At 40.2% G+C, this 24104-nt stretch overlaps 1 protein-coding gene across 11 annotated transcripts in view; it reads right to left on the reverse strand.

The window, feature by feature from the left end:
• Positions 1 to 24104, reverse strand: part of SRPK2 (SRSF protein kinase 2) — a 127617-nt gene that overhangs the window by 3870 nt on the left and 99643 nt on the right. For 4 of the 11 annotated variants that reach the window (XM_084206440.1, XM_084206443.1, XM_084206449.1 and 1 more), the window contains 9 exons: positions 23888 to 24053; positions 21831 to 21856; positions 20128 to 20374; positions 18706 to 19194; positions 14828 to 14928; positions 14626 to 14733; positions 4953 to 5022; positions 4147 to 4239; positions 3627 to 3719 (listed from right to left, as the gene is read on the reverse strand). In XM_084206440.1, the coding sequence (XP_084062566.1) occupies positions 3627 to 3719; positions 4147 to 4239; positions 4953 to 5022; positions 14626 to 14733; positions 14828 to 14928; positions 18706 to 19194; positions 20128 to 20374; positions 21831 to 21856; positions 23888 to 24053 (1393 nt within the window). Of the gene's footprint in view, positions 1 to 3626; positions 3720 to 4146; positions 4240 to 4722; positions 4794 to 4936; positions 5023 to 14625; positions 14734 to 14827; positions 14929 to 18705; positions 19195 to 20127; positions 20375 to 21830; positions 21857 to 23887; positions 24054 to 24104 lie in introns of those variants that run through there. The other 7 variants (XM_084206445.1, XM_084206446.1, XM_084206444.1 and 4 more) reach the window with 5 other exon arrangements.

Here is a 24104-nt window from a genome sequence, read left to right on the forward strand (position 1 = left end):
TGCCAGCACAATACTCAGCAGTTTTTTTGCTAAGGAACAAACTGTTTTAGCACTATGGCTGAAGTTTTCCATGAGAAATTCCGTGAAGATTGTAAAAGCACTTAAGAAAACAGGATTCAGTAAAAAGTATCTGTGCAGGGGGCACACCTAAACTAATGCTTCAGTTTTCAGTAAGGATCATGATGCTAACCATGGAAACAAAATAAGGCAAGTAAAAGAAAATGACACAAAGTGTTAATTTTGAAGTGGACACAAAGTCTTAGAAATAATTTTCATGTGGGTCCTTCTCATTTCCATCTAAAAAGTGAGAAGAGCACAGGAAATGGAGGTGTCTGCCAACTCACATTTTCACCTAGTTCAAGATGTTTGTACCATGTAGCTGGAGGAGAGAAAGGCTGTACCTATATTTAAGGGAGAATTTAAAAAGCACAAGCCCCACCAGTCTGACACCATCTGTACTCAGGGGATTAGCATGAATTTTCAAAGAAGTGCTAAAAATGTAATACTGAGAGCTTCCTCAGAGAAGCTCTTTATTTGGATTTTTGATAGTGAAGCACATAAGAGATAATCTGCAGAGGACAACGGAGTTGTCAGAGCTGTAAAACTCCTGTTGCCAGAGCAGAGGTAGCAATGATGTCTCTGAAAAAGAAAATGTTAAGCCAGTAGGAAATTACTAAAAAAAATTTCTGAAGGACCAGGGGAGAAAAATGCTATTTAAAGCTGTCTCTGCTGACCCTAATAAAAAAAACCCCAGAGCTAGTCTGTAACATTTGTCAAAGACAAATTTAAGATGTGTCACCAGGCAAGAGGAGGATGGATTACTGAACAGTAAGACATGGATGATGTGAAGAACAGGGGAAGCAGCAATGGGATATAATCTGCTGCTACACATCTATGGCAGGATCCCGAGAACTAATTCAAGGACTGGTGGTGCAGTGGTGGAAGTGAGGAGCGCGGAGGGAGCCCTCCCTCCCTTCCAGGACATCACAAGGAGTGCTTCTCATTGCTCAGCTTCCAAAGGGCAAAGCCAGCACCTGGCCAACATCTTGCAGAAGTTTAGCTCACAAGGAAACAGGACTAAGCAAAGAGCAGAAGAAAAATAGAAGGGACCAGGGTCTAGGAATAACAAAAGGATTTTACGTTTTAATGCCAAAACATATGAATAATTCTTACAGTCAAAACAGCTTCCATGAAGACACTGAAGAAAAGGACTCCCTGGAGTCCTTTACTGGGTTCAATCAAGATGAGACCCTATAAAAATATGTGAGCATTTGTGTTATAGTATAAGAAGTAACTTAAAAATGCTTTTCCTCTTTTAAATGCATCCTCCTATTTGAATGTTTAAAAATGCTTCAGGCAATTACTAAAAAAGGACTCGATCCTCTGAAGTCTTTAAGTTACTAGCATCTTTCTTTTTGTGCCTGGGACTTCAGTAGCACAACTCAAATGTTTACAGCACCTCTCTGAGGTCAAACTTGCTCATGGACAGGAGCAAAACTCAAAGTGATTTTCACCCAAGACTGATGTTTTCAAAACAGGAGCTCAAAGCAAGATTTCTAAGCCCGCCCTTAGATCACAGCTAGAAATTCTCCCAAGAGCCCCAGGCCTGTACCATGAGGCTTCTGATCTCCAGTGCTCAAGCCACAAGCAGATGAGTACAAAATGCAACAGCTTGCTGGCCAACTCTGAAGCCTATCTCTCATACCCTGCCAGCCCACCACACACAAATCCCAGCTGGGGACACCAGAGGCTGGCAGCACTGGGGTGGCCAGGGGAAAGGAAAAGGGTGCCTGATGCAAAGAAAAGATGCTCAAGGAAGCAGGACACTTGGCACCTCCAGTTTTGTTCCACAAACATTTCAGCTTCCCCAACCTGCAACAGTAGAATAACTGGTATGATCTGAAAAAGCAGCTTGGTTTGTTAGTCCTTTGTCTTGCATTTGAGATTCTGTGGTTTAAGCAGAAACAGGTGGGATCCAAGTCTACTTAATCTTCCACAGCAAACTTGCACTTATATGTTGTGTGGTTGGTGAACCAAGCCTTTAATCCTACCTTAAACCCCACCCTGAGGATGCAAGAGGCACCCCCAGTGTGTCTGAGGAAAGTCACGGACATTTTGGCCCTAGAGGGTAACAGTGACACTCTGCAGTTCAAGATGCTCACAGAAGCACCAGAGACTCCACACCACAGGAATTTTACAAACTGCCCTCTTATGTGCACTGCCAACACTGCAGTTACTGAGTAACTGCTAGGTCATTTTACAGTTCTGTCACTCCATGAGAAAATGTCAACCTGTCTGCTGTAAGGTGAAAAGCAGAAATGTGAGATACACTCCAGCAGCTGCAATCCCTGTCTGGAGGTGCTGCAGGGTGTATCTCCTGTCCAGCCCTCTTACTGCTTGATGCATTTCCAGACCTGTGGGCCTGGAGTTGGTACATCTCAGTTACCAGGAGAGTGTTTGAAGCCCACTGACACAGGAGGGCTGTCAGTGCCCTCTCTCTGCCTGCTCCCGAATCTCACTGCCTGCTGTGCAGGGAAGCACTTGTTTAAAGCCACCCTCCGCAAATTTCACTGCCTTTCCCCCAGCTCTTACATGGTGAGTGCTGGCAAACCGCAGCTTGCCTTCAGCTTATCCACTGACTTTCTGATCATGCAAACCTTTACTCCACACTCAAAAGCCATTTCAGCCTCCCCCAAAGGGCAGCTGCTCCCTCCTACATCATCACTGCTGCCCTTCTCCACACTGCAACGCCATTAGCAGCCTCCTTAAGGACACGGAGGCACAGGGAGCCCCTGCTGCAGCAGGAATACCAGCACAGAGCAGGAGGGAGGCTGAATCACTGCTGGGAGGGCATGGCAGTGTGAATCACTGATTGTGCTTGGCCTCACAATCCTGAGCTCCAGAGCTGCCAGCTCAGCCCCCAGACACCGACACCTCGCTGCAGCTGCTGGGCAGGCACGGGCAGGGCAATCCCCAGCTCTGTCAGCAGCAAAGTGCCCTCCCAGCTGCAGCTGACAGACATGGATGCTCCCCCACCATGTAACAGGATGCTCTGACAGACCCTGTCCCTCCACACAGCACAGGCTGTCTCACAACCGAGGGGATGGAACACACCTGAGGCATCACCCCGTTCCCCCACGAGTCAAAACCCTGCCTTGAAGAGCAGCCTGGGCCAAGCTCCATCTGCTCTGCCTGCTCCCTGGGTGTGACAGCAGCTCGGTGTCCACTGCCCAGGTATTCCCTTCCTGCCTCTGTCATTCCTTACCAGTAGCACCTGCTGGACCACTAGCTAGGATCCAAAAGTGCTGACAGATGATTTTTCACCACACTACAAGCTCTGTATCACTTGAGTCCTCACACTTACAGGAACATTAGACAACAGATTCACACAGACACTTGCTAACATCCACACTTTGCTGAGTACATCCCCAAATGAATTTGAAATGAAATTCTGAAATGAACACCTCAAATTGGGGCTTTTCCCAGAAAGCCAAGTTTACATCACAGTTCTTCTTTAGTAAGTGCTCTCCATTTAAATGGATCTATTTCTTCAGTACCCATAAATGAACATATTCTCCTTTTGGATAGTATTATGCTTTAAATTAGTGTTGCATAAATACCGTTACCTTTTTTGGTGAAAAACTCCTTGGAATATTTCCCCAACATAGCGTATTTTCGAGGGATTTTTCCCAGCAGTTCAATGATCAATGCTATGTGGTCTGCATTGGAGAACATTGCCAGCAAAACAGAAACATACAACAGTTTAATCAGTACATTGCATGCACACACTAACACTGGCCCGGTACAGACAGAAATAGATTGATCCTGGAAAAAAACACACGTGCACACTGCTCACTCAGTGGCTACTTTGGAAAGATGCTTTCAGCAAAACTTCCTTCTCAAAACGAGTATCAGCTGCCACAAACAAGTTTTGCCATGTAATTTAAAATGTACCAATAGTTATTTTTCAGAATATTTGGGTTAAAAAAAAAAAATTGTCAGAGATTTCTGGGAATTTTGCTTTTCAAAATGAAAATTTTGTTGTGTGATTTCAGGAAATGCTCCTCGCTGGGACATGATACAACCAGCAACAGCAATTCCACTTCTGTCTGCATCACGGCACCTTTCAAAAAGAAGAGGTACTACCTCTGCGATTGAAGAATTCCCGAGAATATTTTCCAGATAGAGCAAAGTGCCTTGGGATATTGCCTAGCAGCTCTATGATGTGTGCTATGTGGTCTATGAGGGAGAGAAAAAAAGGATACGGGGGTGGAAGGGGCAGGGAAAGGATGGGATAAAAAAGAAGAGGAAAGAAACTGGAATTAGTAAAAAATCAGAAATAGTTTCAAATCAACAATGTTTGCAGCAAATCCATGCAGAGGTTTCCAGGATCAGCAGAGCTCTGGCATCATTAGTAGCATTTAGGAACAATGAATGATGCCCACATTACCACTGCAAAGAGCATTTACAAGCAAACAAGCATGAAAATGGACAGGTATACAGATGGAAGCAGGAGTTAACTCTGATTTAAAAAAAAAAAATTAGTAATTGCCTAATACAAATAAAAATACACAATGTAAACATTATTCCAGTGTCACTCTTGTAAAGAGAATAATAGATAAAATTCAAATTTGTCGTTTCTTTTCTAAACTAAAATGCTATTTTCAATCAGGTTTCCACACATATGCAATCTTACAAGAAGGGTAGTTTAATTCCTTCAGGCAGTTGTTAAGTAGATGAATATCTGCAGAAGGCAGTTTTTGCCCACCCACTGCTAGTGGTGGAACTTACAACTAAAAAGAAAAAAAATGATATTTATGTTCTGAAAACAATGTGTATGAACAGTTCTACTCAAATACAAAAATTAAACCCCACTGTAAGCTCACTGGAAATTTAAGAGAAGGTGTATGAAAATATGAAGAAACTCTTACAATACCTCAAAAGAGTCATACCTTCATCCCTGGAATAGTCTTCACCAGAGTGTGGCTCAAACAAGTAATCTCCAGTCGCTAGCTCAAACGCCTACAACGCAACAGACACAGTCATGGGTACTGCAGAAGTAACGCTTTCCATCGAAAGGTGTCAGCAGAACATCACAACCATCTCAGAAAGCAGAGGGAATTCACACTTAAACCTTGAGCCTGTGACTGGATCTAAGACTGAGGAGCAGCCACTTACCTGGGGACATCATTCCTGCAGAGCAGCAGCAGCAGCACGAACCCAGGCTCTGCAGAGAGCCCCACAGCCAGCCCCACATCCAGCCCTGTGCGGGCCTGGGGCCGCAGTGTGCCCACCCCCCAGGGGATGCTGCCCATGCAGGAGGGATGAAGGAAGGAAATCACCCAGGGCTGGAGTGCAGCCCCTCCCTGCAGCCCCTGGGCAGCCCTGGCAGTGCTGCCAGGCTCCGAGAGCTCCCGAGGCTCTGACAGTGCCGCACTGAGCCAGCCTGAAACACAGCCTCACCCCCTCGTGTGCAGTGTGGTGATTGTGTCAAGTACCTGAACACATCAGGCATTTCAAAATATAACAATAATACACATAAATAATACAAGATCATATATATAATAAGAGCTACACATGTATCTGATGGGTATTTACCTGTCAGACTGCATGCTGGAGGCTGAACTAAAAAGTCTGAATCACAAATAAAATCCATTTCTGACTATAACTAATCACTTGGAATTGGCCAACAAAAAAAAACCATGTATGACTATAATTAATCACTTGAATTAGCTTCTTGGATGACTAAATCTGAAAGAGTTTTTTTAAATACTTCAGTGGTGGGAATAAATGGCGAGATACTGATGGGGAATCCAGAACAGACACCAGGACATCAGATCCCCTCAGGGCAGGCAGTGCTTCCATGGGATGCTAGCCCTGTGTTAGGTGAGGGCAAAACTGACTTTCTCTGTATGGGTGGAATGAATATGAAAAGCTGCAAAGCTCTGAAGCAACTATGAGAGCCCCTACTTGTGTCCAGACATGGATTCATCTGGTCTAATTTGTTAAACTAGTCTCTTTCAGCCCTGGCTCACCAATTGCCCAAGCAGCCACAGGAATCTAATTCCTTCCAGGTGGTTTAAACATCAAACTATTTCCCATGTCCAAGACATGGGAAAACAACTGATCCAGAAAAGCATTCCAAAAATCAGGCAGACCTTCCTAGCACAATTCTAGGATGGGATTCCACTCCATTAGAACATTTACTACAAAATACTTGTCTCCTGAAAATAGACACTTTTCTGTTCCAATTTACAAACTGGAGTTGTTAAATCACCTGTAAATTTAGCCTATTTATGAGCACTTGGCTTCTTCAAGCTGTGAACTGCAGCGTCATCCAAGTGGGCTACAGCCAACATAACTCACTGCAATCACACATAGCAGCCAAGAAAACAAGAACACCCCCTGTTGACATTTCTGCTGATCCTATGAACAGGCCTTTAACTTCTAAAGTTACTAGCACTAATAAAGAGTCATTCACTACTTTTCTTATGCCACTCTTAGCTCAGGACTGACAGTATGCATTTTACAGCTGAAAAAAATTGGAATGACTTAATAAAATACCAGGTTTCTAAACAGAAATAAATGTTAAGAGCAGCCCGAAGTGATCACTGGGATTGATGGCTGAACACACCACAGAGAACACTGTTATTCTCTTGAGATGAGACAGAGAAGACCCAAGTGTCCTCTCTGTATCTCATGGCAATGCATTTACTCATAGGAAGAGCTGGACCAGTTTCCCAGGAGAGCACACACCAATGGGGCTGATTCCCAAGGACACTGAGAAACTCCCTGCTATTACATACAGATCCCTAGAGAAGAATGGAAATGTAGCTGAATTTAGCCACAAGGGTGGACTACACAAGAATAGTGTAGTTTCTGTCCATAAAATGAAGTATTAATAGCTCAATATGTCTGTGTGGGACTAAAAAGACTGAACTGAAAAACTGTGAAAACTGCTTATAGAGAAGCACAAGAGGTAAGCGTAATGCTGTGATGCTCTGAATTTCAGATCAGTTTGTGTATTGCAAGAGCTGAAAATTCCCACAGATTTGGGATATTGTTTTTGTGTGCCAACCTCTCGCTGAACAAAAACTACAGCTTTTGAAAATGACAACGATGCTTCTCTTTTCCTTTTAGTACAGCTCTGACTGCATGCCCAGGATGGGCTGTGGCTGCAGCACTTCACACATTTCATTTTCTGACTCTCCCTAAAGGACTTGAAGAACAAAACCACTTCTGACTCAGATGCACCCAAGGACAGCCCAGAGGCAGGTGCTGTGGTGAGTATTTGTAATGATGGTTCCTAGCATCCATGGAAAACAATGTCTCACAGGCTTAACTGTGGCAACCTGGTACTATGTTCCCAGCTACTTTCAGGACAGATAGGCTACACAGGGCAAGATAAATGAAATTAATTTGTCCTCATATAAAAAAGAATAAAATCCAGATCAAGGTTTTTGTCATAAAGAATCAATGCTAGAGATACATTAACAAACACATAAATAGCTGTACGAAGGACAACCCCAGCTCTGGATTCTATCAGAGTTTTTCTGCCCTTCAAAGCACTCTCCAAAGGGGTGGTGCACTGCAAAGCCCACGCTGTTATGGAGTGGGAGCTGCTGCAGACTGAGAGCTCTGGCTGTGAAACCACTGCTGCTCTGGGCTTCCTGGGCATCCTCAGTACTTACCCACACGTTACACCCACCTGCAGGCACATACAACACCCAGACCCCATAAGGGAGGTCAGTGACACTCTGTGATGACTCTAGGAGACCCCATGGGCAGCACAGTGACCACGGGTCTGCTCTGCCCAGCTGTGACCAGTCTGGGGCCACCAGTGTGAGAGTGACCCTGTCAAAGTGGGGAAGGGTCAGGGAGGACCTGAGGCAACTGGGAGGCTGAGCAGAGGATGCAGGAGGGGAGGCTGGCAGGGCTGGGTTTGCTCAGGTGGGAGAAGGGATTTAATTGCTGCACTCCACTGCCTGAAGGCAAAAGTGGAGAAAAAAAAAGTTACACTGTCCCCAATGAAAGGACAACAATGGCAGCAAGATGGGAAATTCCAATCAAACATGAGGGAAAAAATTCTTTGGGGAGACTGCCTGAGTACTGGGACAAGCTGCTCAGAAAGGCTGTGGAAATGCCATTGTTACAGGTGCATACTGAGGTATGTACCCCTCAAAAGGACATGGCACCAAGTGACCTCATCTACCTTTGACAACAACCCTTGTTCAAGAAGGAGGCAAATACCAGAGATCACTCTAAACCTAAATTTGTCTAAAATTTCCATGATGCTACAAATACAGACTAACTATATTTACTTACTTTCCCTTTGAAAATAATAATTTCTAAAAACAAGTTTCTTGACAGAAGCTCCAACTTTAAAATACCATGATTTTTTTACTTAATGTTGACATTTACCTCAAGACAAGTCAGCATTTCATTTATTATATGGAGATAAAAAATTAGATACATCACACTCAACATATGGCACAGAATGCCACAGGCAATCATCCATCTTTACTGAGTGTTCTGGCAATTTCTACTTATCACTTTCCTAAGGTTCTCACAGAAAACCAGTCTAGACTGCTTTTCTCCATCTGCAGATGGTGAACCTTTCATATAAATGGCTACACTGCTGTTTTATAGGCTCTGAAGAGGCTCTATTTCTTTCCTGCCACACGATTGTATGTGAACCTAGCACAGCACAGAACTGGTGGCATCACTATATAATGGACCCATAGCTAAACACACAATTGGAAATAGCTACATTTTCACTGTGTGACAGCTGTGTACTCAATCTGGTGATTGAAAAATGGATGCATGCCTAGGGAAAGCTCTCTGGGAGAGGACTGGAAGAACAATTCACTTGGACTGCATCAGCCTCCCTGAATTGAAGCCCCAGCTGAAAAAGAACAACAAGCTATAGGCCAGAATTATTATTTTGACAGATGAGATGCAGCTCTTGGCCAGAGCTTCTCCTACCCAGCTGAAATGAAGAGATGTGAATGCAAAGACTGTAACTGCCTGTTTTTAAAAGCAGGCTTGGTTTTAAGACTATTCCAGAGGTCAGTGGGAGCATGGAAAGAAGATCAGAGAGCCTTCTGAGATACACACACCAGCTGACAGTTTGTTCTCCCATGGACATCCCCCTGTGAAGAGCCAGGCAATGGGACAAGTATGAAAGGCATTTTGTTTGGTTAGTGCTTGGTAAAAAGGCCACATATACAAACCAGAGACTTGCATGGGATGCTTGGAAAGGAAACAGGGTTGTTTTATTTGCTGTACTCCGATCTTGGAATCATGCATACTGAGTGGTGGTTTTGGAAAGTCAGCTCCTCGGGGAAATCATTTTCTTTTGAGTGTTTCAGGTTGTCCACCCACCACCTTCAAAAAGGGTGTACAGCGAGTAATAACAGCATTCTGTACTGTATCTGCCTACTGAAAAATACATGCATAGCAACTTCAGCCTTTTCTCCCCTTGAAACCACATTTCTGATTTTCAATTTTTCCTCAAAATACTGCTTCTGTGCAGACTGAAGCTTGTCATCACACCTTTGGTATGTGCCACTCACACATACTGACATGATGATACTCATGAACCCATGGAGACATGATCATTTTCCCTGCTTACAACAGTGAAGCCTGGTTAAGGACAGTTACCTCTGCACTCCACACCAGAGAACAGCATACAAAGAAATAAACTGGGGGCACAAGCCTGCAATGCACCCACAAGCACTTACATGTGGGTTTAATTTTAACATAACTTACGATATCCTGTTCATTCTCCATTCTGTTCCTCTGAGTTCTCTCACATGAACAGAAATGGCCAGGAATAAACCCCACTGCTGTAAATTTGCTTGCCTTGTAGTAGCACGTCCTTTGTTTTGAAAGCTCTTTGCCTGTCCCCTTTCCATCACACCTCGTAGTGTTTTCTTTCATCATCTGTATTCTCTTTGGGTAGATAAAATACCAAGTACAATTTTCACCTTCTCTGACTTCCTGCTGATCTATAGCTGTCATCTGTATGCTAGCTCTTATTACAAAGAGAGGATATTGCAGGAATCACAACTCTCCACAAAAGACACCTCAGAAAAGTGTTAAAAACTTAAAAAGCCTTGTTCATGTCCCAGCCTGTGACACAGTCATCTCTTCCCAGCAGCTCAAACCAAAGTCAGATGATGAGATTCATCACTTCAGGTGCTTTTCCTGTCTCCAATCCAAGGAGATTGGAAGAAGGAAAAGCAGCAGTGGAATCATGGTGCTTGCAGTCATTTCCAGAAGCAATACAAAAGGATGCTGTCTGCCAGTACTAACTCCCTTATCTTGCCAGGATTTCTTGGCAGCAGCAGTGGAGTACTGTGTTCTGTGTTTTCTGGGATTTAGGAAATGCTAAATCACTCAGAGTCTGTTCAGTTTCTGCTCTAAAGAAAGCAACCCGTTCAATACTGTTAATGCGGAAGTTCAAACCAATACAACTAAATCATCAAGAAGGTTTTCAATCCTGTCAAAAGTACTGCTGCCTCCAAATCTATTCCCTTTTTTGGATGAAAATGAGAGATGCACCTCCCTGCTGGCAGAATTTAATTAGGGCTTAGTACAGGAAGGGAACATCTTATAGAATTTAGTAAATGTGGAGAGATTCCCAGTGTCTAGCTCTCCATGAGAGCAGCTGAGTATTCCACATAAGCAGGCCACATTGTTAAAAGAAAAATAAAAGCACTGTACAATTTCCTTAACCACACTTATGCATGTCCAGCAAATGACAGCATCATTCCAACCAAGATCACCAAAGTCTAGAGAGAAAAATTTAAGTTCCACTTTGTGGAATTCTTTGCCAAGCACTGACCAAGCAAACAACTCCACCTTGGTCTGCAAAAGCCCACTGACATCCAGCCCCTTTCACAGCACTTCATGCATGCACTGATTAGAAGCCTCCAAAGATATGCATCATGCTCTTTCTTCCCTTCCTTCCTTTGTTTTTTTCTGAGCAACTCTGCAACTCAGATCACCTGAGCAGAGGACTGGTACTGGTCTGAGGATATTCACACTCATCCTTTAAACCTGATTCAAAGAAGTCTGGGGCACAAGAACTGGGCCATGCCAAACTATCTAAAATTAGAAGATTCAGCTCACAGGCTGCTGGCTTGCAATCTACTTATTCACTGACATAACACCAAAGAAACAGCACTGCAAGATTATTAGCACTGAGTTATTTTGCCCTCTTCTGCTGTTTGGGTAGAGCCCTTACATGGCTCTGATTACATACACTCCCAGCACAAGAAATCCTGATCAGAAACTGGCTAGTCCCACACTAAAGTCAATACAAATAAAACAGAACTTTTCCTTCCTGGAAGCTGCATCAAAACCATCACACTCCTGGCTAGAGGAAGCCATCCCAAACGAACTGAGGCCAGGTAAGGAATGCTCTCCATTCAGACACAATGTACCATGTCCCAGAGGATTCATAAGGGGATATTCTGGAGGTTGCTGTGCACACAGGAACACAGGTGCTTTGCATGCTCAGGGCCTGTTTATCAGAGGCCTTGTTTAAAAACTTCATCCTTATTATTAAAGACTGTGTAAAATAGACTGGCAAATGGTATGATGGAAAAAGCCATTCTACTGCTGCTGAGATAAAACACAATCTTCTGTGCTTAACACACTTTATGCCATAAATACAAGCCAATGCAAGAACCAGTAGCATGGTTAGTGGTATCCTCAGTGAGCAAATTATTTCATTAGCAAGCAAAAGGCAGTGAAAACCTTGGGCTCAAATGGAGATCTATAAAGCACAAGACCAAGTTAAGACCCCAAGTGAATCCTGGTACCAAGCATTCCAAGTCATCCTTCATATATACCAGGACACAAAGATTTGTGAGCACGTAAATACACACACATTTTACATACACATTTTCCAGGACCTGTTTCACACCACTGTACTTTTCAACTTGTTCCATGACAGCCAAATTAAACCCTACAAACACTAAGTTCCAAGAAAGGCCTTTTTTTACTGTTTTTTAAATGGAGACGTGAGCTAGAATATCTGACACAGTAGTGGATACAAAATACATGGAGAAAGTCTTCTACTTTGCAAGCTAAACAGTGTTCATGTGTTCTTGGTGCTGTTACATTAGGTAAAGTATGGATGGATGGAAACTTGCCAAGGAAAAGTAATGGAAATACTGCTGGACCACTCATTTTGCACAGTACTGCTTCCAAAAATGCCCTTAGTGACTCAGGACTTGTACAAGTAAAGTTGCCTCTGCTCTCCTTTGGGAGTCCTGGACACCAAGGCTAACAGGGTATCTAAGCTGCATTTTGGCTGAAAATAAGCACCACCTGCTCCAGCAGACAATCCCTTTGAAAACACAGTAAACATGGAACAGAGTGAATTACATATGAAACAAGAGCAAGATATCCTAGAACGGCATTTTCTGAACCAAATCTAGGTACAACAAGGAAACCAAACTTGAGAAAACAAGTAGAGCTGTAGAGGCATTAAAACACTTTGGCACTTCACAGTTCTTGACTGCCTTAGGACTGTAGAGGTTCACATCATAATTTCCAAAGACAGCCTAAATAACTTTGGGAGCTTGCAGTTCCACATCAGGAATGCTTTCCTGGCTGTTAATCTCTATTGCAAGTCCTCTGCAGAAAGAGGTATTTAGGCCTTCAAGGCAATCCCTACCTCAGAGCTGTTTTCCATCTGATACAGGATCAGCATCCCCAATGCTCTGACCCATTTTCTCAGCCACACAGCAATGCAACCAGATTCTAGGGGTTTTTAAATGATGAATTTTTTCTATGAGCTTCAGAGGCTGCTCTCTATGTTTTACACAACCATACCACGACGACAATTGTATTCAATGATTGTATTCAACAATTGTATGTAAGTGCTGTAATGTTATAAAATTTCTACTGTATTTCTTAAGGGCAAAAACCTAAAGACTGTGACAGAAGACAGAATTACAGCACTTCTGCCTCAAATGCTTCACTATCTGCAAGGCTTACATAACAAAAAAGCAGAAGTACATTTTTCTCTTTAAAATAATGAAATTTCATACATAATTGTGAATCTGAGTTAAGGCACCTCCAGTGGCAGTGATGCCTTAGGCCTTTTCCTTTCCCTGAGTTTGAAGAAAGCAGTAACACTTATATAACACAGAGGAGAAGTTGTAATAGGCTGGGCAACCCCAAGTATTGCAAGAGTATTATATTCCTTAGAGGTGATATTGCTATTTAGTACCCCACTATCTTTGAATACAGTTCTAGGTAGACCTCAGCCTCCTTTATGTCTTTAGCTACAAGACTAGAAGACTACAAAAGACTATAAAATTAGCAGTGACAGCTACAACTTAAAGATGAATGCAGGGCATCCAATAAAATAGAAGGTTATCAAGTTCAACTGAGGTTTACAAAATACTAGGTAAAAGAAACAAGTCTCTAAAATGACTTTGTAGTCAGTTAAGAGAAGAATAACTTAAGGAATTAAAGAACAAACTGTGGAATATTTTATATGCTTTTTTCCAATGTAATAGAAAAATTCTCCACTTTGTCCCCAAACAGAAGAGTAATTTTGGAAATGGATGGGTTTGCTGTGTACTAAAGAAAAAGCTAGTATTAAACTCCAGAGCAGACATACTTTAATTTCACTTATGGGTTAGCTACTTCCAACACATGGCTTGCTGAACTTATAACATCTGTAGGATTTTATGTTCCTTTCAATCCTCCTCCTCCTCTCCCTCTGAGCTGTGTAATTCTTATTATCACCCACGCCTGCAAACTGTGTCTAGTATTTGAGTCTTCTCCTCCTCCTCCTCCTCACACACTTACTCTTATCAGACATGTATTTGTAAAATATAAAGATTTTATTAAATTTTCACTTTTAAAATAGGCAAAGGTATTTCTAAATGTGTTTTTCTGGATATACATACTATCTTAAATGAGGAGATGCATGCAGCTTGTTCATCCTCAAAGAGATATTAAGATGTTTCAGAAAGGTGCTTGATTAAGTTTTCACTTTTTCTGTTCTACAAAGACCCTTAAAAAGCTGTAATTTCAGTTGTGTTAAAACTAATCCTGCAGAGTGTTACCACATATTTTATGCCAATAAACTGAATTCCTTCTCTTGAAAGTTTAGAACCAAGCCTAATCCAATCCATGTTTTCACTGCACTTGGCATCAATTTAAACTATTTCCCTATTTTGCTGCTTTACACAAGAAAAGGGAATGCAATCACAGCTAACAGTAGCCCAGGTTCTAAGACTGGAATGAAACAAACAGTTGTACTTTGTCAGTTACATTTTTGTTAGATTTTGTTAGAATTTGTTACATTTCAGAATAGACATATATTTCTTCTCCAAACTTGCGTGTTTCTGACTACAAGTTTAAAATGCATCACATGAAAATTACATGTGCTCTCCAAAATATTTCCTTTTGCTTAAGAAGGCTTGAGAAATTGAAAGAAAGGGAAGAAATCATCAGCAGCTATCTGATACAGCATCATTTATGATAATATATTTGTGTCAAAACATCAAAAACATCCCCATCAGGTTTCCTCACTAAATAAACAACTGTTTTAGGAGCTTTACCCTTGTAAAATACACATTGCATTGTTCTTACCATACATGCTGTACTCCAGATATCAGCAGGTGTACTGTAACCTGCTCCTATTAAAACCTCTATGGATCTGTACTGTCTCGTCTGGATGTCTTCTGTGAAGTGTTTGTGCTAAAATAGAAAGAACCACATTAATGGGAAAACGAGGACTATAAAAAGACCTGTTCTAAATAGTGAACAGCCAAAATGATGTAGTTACACTTACCACCCAGCAGGCATTCCCCAGGTCAGCAATTTTAACTCTAATTTTATCTGCATTTCTTGGGTCCAGTGGATTCACCAGTAAGTCAGCAGCACGAGTTTTTGCTAACACAAGCAAAATGCAGAATAGTTAGAATGTTAAGCCTACTGTTCATTATCTCTAAGCAGTTTTGCCTTGATACTTTGTTCAGCGTTGTCATAGACTGAAGACATGAAAATAATTTGCTCAATGTTACAAGAAATTAAAGCAACATAAATAGGATTTCTTCCCCTGATTTCTAAATATCCTTATACATTTCAAGTGCAAATTTCTTGCATTTTTTAGCTGCCAAATGACTATTACTACAATAGCCAGAGGAGCTTCTAAGCAAAACCAGTGTATGCTTCCCAGAACAGATTCAGACAGAAAATGTGAAAACTTAAGACTCCAAGAACTCACCCACTACACACATGAAAGATATGTTCTTGGAACAGTCTGGTTGAGAAAATAAATCCTGCATTTCCATGCCTGGCTACAGTAAATAAAATCTGGCTGAAATCTTCCTTTTTTTTCTTTTTTTTTTTGCTAAACCTATCCCAAGGGATAAAAGACTCACCAAAACCTGGCTAATTTGAGAGCCTACAGGGCTGTCATCCTTTTCACAAATAATTCAGCACTTAAAGTTCTCTGAAGGTCTTATTTGCATCAATTATGAAACAGACTAAAAAGGCAGAACTTTGATTAATCTTGCAATCTTTAGAGGCTCTTGGGACACTGAAACCTTAACACCACCAGTAGAGGTGCTGCTTTTCTCTGTCTTGACATTCCACCTGCTAGGTCCTAAACTGGGAAGAAAGCAGATGACTTAAAAGTAGAAGACAGAAGCAGGTATCACAAATCACAGGGGAACACAGGACTGGTCTCTGTTTCCTTGTCCCAAGGCTGCAAGGTGTAAATTGGAAACTGAAGGGAAGAAGATAAGAAAGAGGAACGAGATCCAAAAGGCACTGGTGACTGCAGTGACCTGATAAACTGGTGAAAGCCTTGGAAGGGGAAATACACCAGACATGGGACAAGGACAAAAAATGCTGCATGTCTAATGGTGAATTAGGAGTGACTGAACTCAGATGGAGATCTTCAACTGCTGGCACAGGAAGCCTGAATGGGTCATCAGAGCACTGAGTATCAGCCAACCAGAAAAGAGAGTGGCAGGGGTCCACTGGAGCAGAGAGGGAATGAAAATACAGGAGTAAACAGCAAAAGGCAGAGGGAGCAGTGACCTCAACAAACAGCCCTCTAGAAAAGCTGGAATGGAGTCCAAGACTCAAGTTCATAGAGAGCATCAACATAAGGACAGAAGTAAAACACTCAAAAGATAGAAACTAGTAAGACTAGTAAGCTTAATACTAAAGTCTTCCCTTAAAAATGTGCTGCATAGTACAGTGCAATTTTTTTATCACAATCACATGCATTACTGAAGAAACAACAGGACCTTTCTCAGTTCAGCAGTCTCTGAAAAAAAAAAAAAAAAAAAAAAAAAAAAAAAAAAAAAGAAAAGAAAGACAATCCTGGATAAATCCTTCCCACACGTGTTGTTGAAGGACTGTGGTAAATAAAGTCAAATGAAGGGGGGAAAAAAGCCCCATGACCAAGACATTTGAATATGGCATTATGCAACAGCTTTCTTCAACCTCTTCCTAAGAGAGGGACCTGAGCAGGCAATAGGGAAGTGCCTACACTTTTGTGTTTTTCTAAAAACTTACGATGCTTAAATCCTGTCTCTTCTTGGATTCTGTATTTGACAAAGATCATTTACAACTGAAAGTGAAGTCAGAATAAGTGTATTTTCTAGAAGGTAAGCACAAAAAAGCATCCAAATAAGCTTAGCCTCTGCACAGAATTAGTGAACACTTCTGTGTCCTAGTTCCATAAAAACTAAGAAATATCACCTTAATTCACACAATCTCTGCATGACAATGTACTTAGCAAACATTCAAACACTGGAAAGAGGAGGAGGAGAGTCGTGAGGAAATTACAGATCTATCTTCAGGGCATTTGGTCACGCAGAGAAAACTTGAAAAAGACAAAAACTGCTCATCCACTAAACGCAAATTGGTTTGTGCACGGAATAAGGCAAGAATCCCCAAAAAATTAAGATGAGACCATGCACTTAACAATGCGTAGCAATGCCTAGAGAAAGAGGAACAAATAAAAGTCTACTTCAGTACAAAACAAGGAGAATAAAGATATAGTGAAAAAATATGCAGCACCATTTAAAAATATTAAACAGCCTCTAATTCCTGCATGTTTCTTTCTAAATAACCTTCATCTGTTTTACTACTGTTATACTCGATGTTATTATTGATGCCATTAATATCTGTAACGTTCAGCTTTTCCTCTTTCTTCAAAAAAAGTCAATTATCACTGAATTTACAGTCTGTCTTCTTTCTTTGCAAGAAAGGTGTGTGAACTGATGGGATAACATCAAGGAGGAACAAAGTAGGTTTGTTTCTCCAGCCATGGAGCTAACCTGTTTCCATGAGGACAAAAGCAGCTTTAATCTCTGAAGACGTGAGGATTTTACACACCACCACAAGAAAACAGCAGTGGGGTCTTTCTGCCTATATACAGCTGGCAAAACAAAAGAAGAAACTACCAGGCATCTAGGAATCTCCTCTGTATTGTTTCAGGCACTTCAGAGTGTAAGGAGATGGACTAAAAGCCTTATTTGTCTGGATCTTCCAGAAATGCAGTTCTACCGAGCTGTATTTTATTTCATATTTCTTACCTTACCTGTCAGATCCTGTAACAAACTGTGTGAATTGCTCTTCTAAAGTCTTAAACCAAGAAATACACTTGACTGCATTTTTCAATGCAGCTCTAATTCATCTGTGACAAGGCTGATGGCAGGCTTGGTGATCTTCTCCCTAAGCTCCATTTTCTTCTATCCACTTCCAAATTTAGGCTCTCAGTATTTTCTTTATTAAAGCTGAAACCCATATATTTATCATTTAACCACTGGCACTATAAATAAGACCTATGTGTAATATCCTGAAGCTATTTAATTCAATGGCAAAAATCCAGCTCTTTGCAATGACACCAAGATTTCACCTTCCATGTCTTCAAATGGATTTACAGGCCAAAGTTCTGGACTGATGGCCAGAATTTAAATGCCCAAACCCATGCTGAATACAGAAACACCATAATGAGTTGAGGGTTGGCAACGTAGCCTGTTGAGTATTAATAAAAGGTTAAGACAGTCACTGTCTGAACACAGAAAGAACAATTAATGAATGAAAACACAGCATAGTACAGAATTTTTCAATATGACTGAAAAAAGATGTGACAAGAAGTAACAGAGAGAAGCTGCCACTAGAGAAGTTCAAACTTGCTACAATTCTTCTAAAACAATTTTGAGTACCAAGCAGTGGAACACATTTCAGTTACAACAGATTACCATTTCATTTGTCCATTTAAGAATATTTTTCTATTTAAAAATACTTTTTAAGCCAACATTCAAGGTTACTGGGCTTAAAAAATGGTACATTACTGACTTATTATCTAAGGACATCAGGTTACATGATCTCATGCTCATCTTCTACCTTTAAACTACAGGAATGCTGTTTATTTGCAACTATAGATTTCCTTTTCTCTTTCACGTGTAGACTGACTTGTCAATGCAAATGTTTATTCTACAATAATTTATCTAATACCCTTTAAAAGCAACTTCTAGAGTGGAAAATAACCCATGAATCACAGTTCTGCAAGAAAAAACATCCAATTCACTTAAACAATCTTTTCTTAACCTAACCACTGCCTTTGTATTCCATTTACCTGCCTCTTTTATTTAATACAATACACAGCCATGCTACTAGACAAAAGCCATTAAGAGGGACACTTACTTTTTGGCAAATCCCCAGTGCTGGAAGCTGAAACCGTTCTGCTCCTGTCATGAGATGGGCTGCTCTCCTCCCTTTCAGTTACAGTTGATCCTTCAGACACAGCAGAGCCACAGGCTACAGACTCCAGAGCCCCAGAGAACACCGACGCTGAAAATTCCGAGAACTGGGACTCTGGAATTTTATGACGTCCATTTGGCAATTCACCGTTAAACTGTTCATAGGAGCTGCTATAAGAGTAATCACTTTTTGCATTTGGATCATCAAGATTATACTCCTCTGGATTTGGACATTCTTCCTCTTCTTCTTCTTCATCTTCAATCTGTTGTTCCAATAGGAATGGGCCGTTCACAATATGGCCATTTGTTTTGGGGGATTCTATCCACTTAGGGTCTGTAGAGTCAGTGTTGACAAGTTCCTGCTCAACATCATCATCTTTTTCAGTGTTTTCCTTCTCTGTGTCTTCTTTTTCATCCTGATCTTCTGCTTCACCTGAAAAGTTTTGGCAAGCAAAACATTACATCACACATCAATAAACCAGACAAATTAGGCATTCATCATTTTTAACTCTTCAGTAACCACCTGACTTCTGACATATCACACAGGGAACACTGAGTATCACTGAAATATGCAAAGCTTAAAATCTAAATTACAGGCAAAAGGATGGACTAGTAAGATTGTTGAAAAAATAAAAAATGGGAAGTGGTTCAGGAGGAAACAATCCAGAAGAGAATAATGTTATGAAGGGAAGATGATTCAGGCCTTGAAAGTAAGCTTTTAAAAATCTAGAATTCAACCTATGTCAATGGAGTCACCACAGAAGTAAGAAAACTCTCTGTAAGAGCAGAACAAAACCAAACCAAACTGAACTACAGTCTCAGTAGTTACATCTTTATCAGGACTGAAGAGCTGACAAGAAAATCAAGGAAGCCAGAATGGAGCTGGACCATAACTACTATTTTAACAAGGAATTTTAACAACACATATCAAAAATTTTAGTGAAGAAATTGCAATCTTTGTTACCTGATAGATCATTACAACAAACACTGTAAGAAGAAAAAGGAAAGCAATGATGACTCCAACTACAATAATCATAATATAGAAAAATGCATTTTATCCTCCTTCTACTTCACCAGGATACTCAGTTATTGCACTTAACGTGGCATGGTGACTGTTCTGTTCAATTTTCTACGTGCTTTTTTGAACTGTTTATAGCTATACACTGCTATTGAAGGCTTTCTTCACTTCTGTATTAAGTCTAATTTTTCTTTCACCTTTTCTGGTTTTGTAGTTACAATTATACCTACAGGAGAAAATGAACTTAATGCTTGGAGATTCTGTTCACTGCACCAGACGCAACACTGCACAGTTACTTTCTGCTCTCAAACAGTAAACTCAGGGGCAATAAAAACAAGTAATACTAACCATCATCATTTCCAGGTTCTTCATCTACTACCTCTTCAATATCAGCTGTTTTTAGTTTCACCTCTGGGTGGTACTCATCTTCTTGTTCATTTGATGGTACAGCTGAGGTTACATTTTCTTCTATTTTTTTCCTTTCAGCTTCCCGCTCTAGTTCCTCTATTTCCTGCAGGCGTTTTTCTAGCAGCTCAGCTTGCCTCTTCTGTTTTTTCTTCAGTTTTTTCTTTTTGTTTTTGGATATTTTTCCAACCTGAAATATTAATACCAAAGAAAGAAAAAGTACTTACTTATTTTCAAGGCATCTCACAACAAACTAAATTACAGTTTGATTATCATTTTTTTGAAAATACTAGGTGGCAACTAATTTAGTAATTATATTACTTTTTGCAGTTTACTTCAAATCAAGAATGATACAGGATTATATGAGGCAAAAATCCACCAAAATTTTACACAGTTAATCATGTTTTTACATGGTCATTATTAGATACAAGAGCAAAATACATCTATACATCTAAGATGCCATAATAAAATTCCTATGATCCTAGAACCTCGATAAACACAATAATCTTGAACTTCAATCCAGACTAACAGATGATATTACATGTGGAAAATAATTGGGTATCATATTAGTTGTTTACATACAAATTTAATACCTTATTTCTCTCTCTGTATAACGCAGGTAATAAACAGCAAAAGTATTCCGAGCAAAAAGACACAAGAAAACTAAAGAGACTGAAAACAGCGAATTTTAAATAAAATTTGTTTTTTTCAGCTATTTTCTTGTGAAAGGAAAGCATTTCTATTACTCCCTTCTGGCCCAAAACATATGAATTACAAACAGCAGATGGCCATAATGAAGTTTCTCATTTTATATAACATAAGGATTGAAACGCTCAGGTACAACAACAAGGAAATAAAAAATGAACACATCAGAGCTTGGATTGAAACACTTCCTTCCATTTTAACTGAATCGTGGCTTCTATTTCTACTATCTGATAAATGAGATCTATCCATATTTCATTCATTGTTTAAATATCACAGTAAGAAATCCTCATATAATCAAAAAATAAAATACAAGGAACAGAGAGAAACATTTCCTCAAAGGCTTATCTGTTAATCCTGTTATTTTCATAAAAAGCCATGGGATCATCTAAACAAGATATTAAAATTCACAACCCTAATAATTTTCATCCATGTTGTATACCCACTGAAATTATACATGTTCTGTACACACAGCTTTGACCACAGATATTTCTGAACAGCTGTTACCACCACTGGTGATTTCCTATATACTTATGTCAAAGAGATCTTTCAAATCTCATAAAATTGCCCCAACTCTCAGGCCTTGATGATTAAGGCCTTTATGCCCTGAAGGTATCTGCAATGCACAACATTTAGTGCATTCTCCCATTTTTGTCAGGATTTGGACAAATGGGTTATTCCTCAAGAGAAGAAAACAGCAATGCTTAACTTAGTTTGACATAGCTATAGAACTGAATGTCTGTGAGAATTTCCATCACAGAAATTCTGTGCTTAAAACTGCTAAGGCCACAGACATGAAAAGAAAAATGTTCTTTGAAAGATAAAAGCTTTATTCAAAGGAAGCTCTTAAAAAGGGTTGAGGATACTAACAGTCTAATACATATTAATAGCCAGAGAAACACAGAAAATAAGGCAGTTAAATTGTATTATATAACAATACTTACAGGCTTTTGTTGTGGAGCTGTACTCACTAAAAAGACAAAAAATAAATTGTAAATAAAATAAAGGTTTTCTTTTTCAAAAACAACTCTATAAAAGCAAAAACAAGTAGAAATAATTAAAAATATTTTTAACTAAATAAAGCAGTGTTAAGTTTACTTTGTCAGCCAGATTTTTTACTTCTTTACAAGTAAATGGTGCCTGAAATCAGCATTTGATGTCTCCATTAGAGCATCTGGGATTGGAAAGAGCTAGCAGCTATCTGTGTTCACTGTGTTGTGCTTGGCAGAGAGCTCATGAAATTAAAAAAAAAAAGGCTGAACCATTAAGAGTGGATAGAAATCATGGAATGACTGCAGAGCTGTCACAGATGAAATGTATGCAGTCAGCTGGCAGAGCAGGTATAGACTGGAATATTAGCAAAGATACAACTACTGTGTTGTACCCAACAGAAAAGCCAAATACTCATGTGTTTTACTCTGCAAGAAGGCAGACTGATTGCTAGGGCTGGAGGCATGAAGAAGTGCCTAAGGCAAAACACACACCGTGTCACAGAAAAAGCAGCTCCAGCATGGGCCTCTTCCGAGCAGCTCTGAGCAGATCCCATCAGTGACTGGCTCTGATGGGACTGCAGTGCTGACTGTCACACACTCAGAGCACCACAAGCCACATTAAACCTCCCCCTGTGATCAAAACCAACAGAAATAACCAAATATGGGAGACAGAAGCAAAGCGAAGCAAGAGGAACTGAACGGGGGAGAACCTCTCACAAACTTCTTCAGACACACAGGCCTATGGCAATTAAGGAATGCCAAATAAAATACACATTTGTTTTACAGGTTCAGATCCTGCTGCTAAGCTCAGGGAAAAACCTGCTTGAATACTCCTGAAACGGCAAGGTTTTGAAAAAGATTCCTAAAGCTGAGCACTATCATTGTTATAAAAAGAGAAATTATACATAACCTATTCTTGCAATGCAGTAAAGAAAGCACGTGCTCAGCTCCTGTGTGAAAAGCCATATATTTAATTACAATTTGCTAAGAACCAAGTGTGATAAGAACGCCATTCCTTAAAATAATACTTATTTTAATGTCAGGAAGCAATATAAAGGCTGCATGAACAAAATCCTACATAACATAAAATTTCTAGCTATGTGATTACACATTATGTCAAATTCAATATAATACATTCACCATTTATAAGATTTTTCATCTAAAATATATAATGGTAGGAAATGGATCCTGATCAGTGTATTTGTTACCAATATAGGAAGTATTTTTAGCATACCTCACAGATTTTATTCTGTGATATATTTTCTGAAAATATTACAAAGGGAATTACTTTTCCACTGCCTGTAGCTGATGGGCTCAATTGGTAAATTAGTAGCAACCACAGTACTAAAAATATATAGTACATACTACTAAAAAGAAAATCACTAGAAAAGCCACACTTCCTCCTTGTCTTTGCTTATTGCTGTGAACTTCTTTACCTTGGCTACTCCTAGATAAACATAAGGTACAGTTCCTATCAAAACTCTTGGCAAGCTTAACATAAAACATTTTATACACCTAGGAATATGGGCTTATCATGAGTTCAGTTAGGTACAATCAATTCCATTTTTAAGGGTGAAAAACAATGAATGTAAAACTTTTCATGCATCTTAAAAGTAAGTTACAACAGACAAAAAGGCAGATGATTTCACAAGGATGGTGGTGAACTCAGAACTAGACATAATTTAGGTAAGATTAGTAACTGCTGTCAATATTAGAGATGTAAGCTTCCAATGTGACTAAAACCCAGGCATTAAAGCTTGTGGGATGGGAGGGGAGTAAGTTTGCACCAACAAATCCTTTGCTGTGTCTGGGGACCCTGAAAACTTAAACATGCAAAACCAGCATGAAATCATTACTCTGATACCTTCCAGAGCAGGGATAAGAATTAAACAGACATGCTTTTTTCACATGCAGTTGTTTAAAATGTGAATTCTCACTGGACAAAATACTGCTAGCAGTAATATACTGATGGCAGTTTCCCACATAGCATTTTAATATCCAGTTCATACCTGCTGAGCCAGACGGGGGAGGAGCCCCAGCCTTCTGCCACTCGGTAGCCTCAGCAGCCATCCTGCGCACGTAGGCATCGTCCACGCACATCAGAATGTTCTCGGGCTTTATATCCGTGTGAATGATCTTGCACTTGCTGTGCAGGTAATCTAGACCCTGAAGTACCTAATTACAGAGGGATTTTAAAAAATCTGCAGTTGAAAGTGCAACTAAATT

Source organism: Fringilla coelebs (assembly GCF_963513975.1).
Source record: "Fringilla coelebs genome assembly, chromosome: 5".
Taxonomy (NCBI): domain Eukaryota; kingdom Metazoa; phylum Chordata; class Aves; order Passeriformes; family Fringillidae; genus Fringilla; species Fringilla coelebs.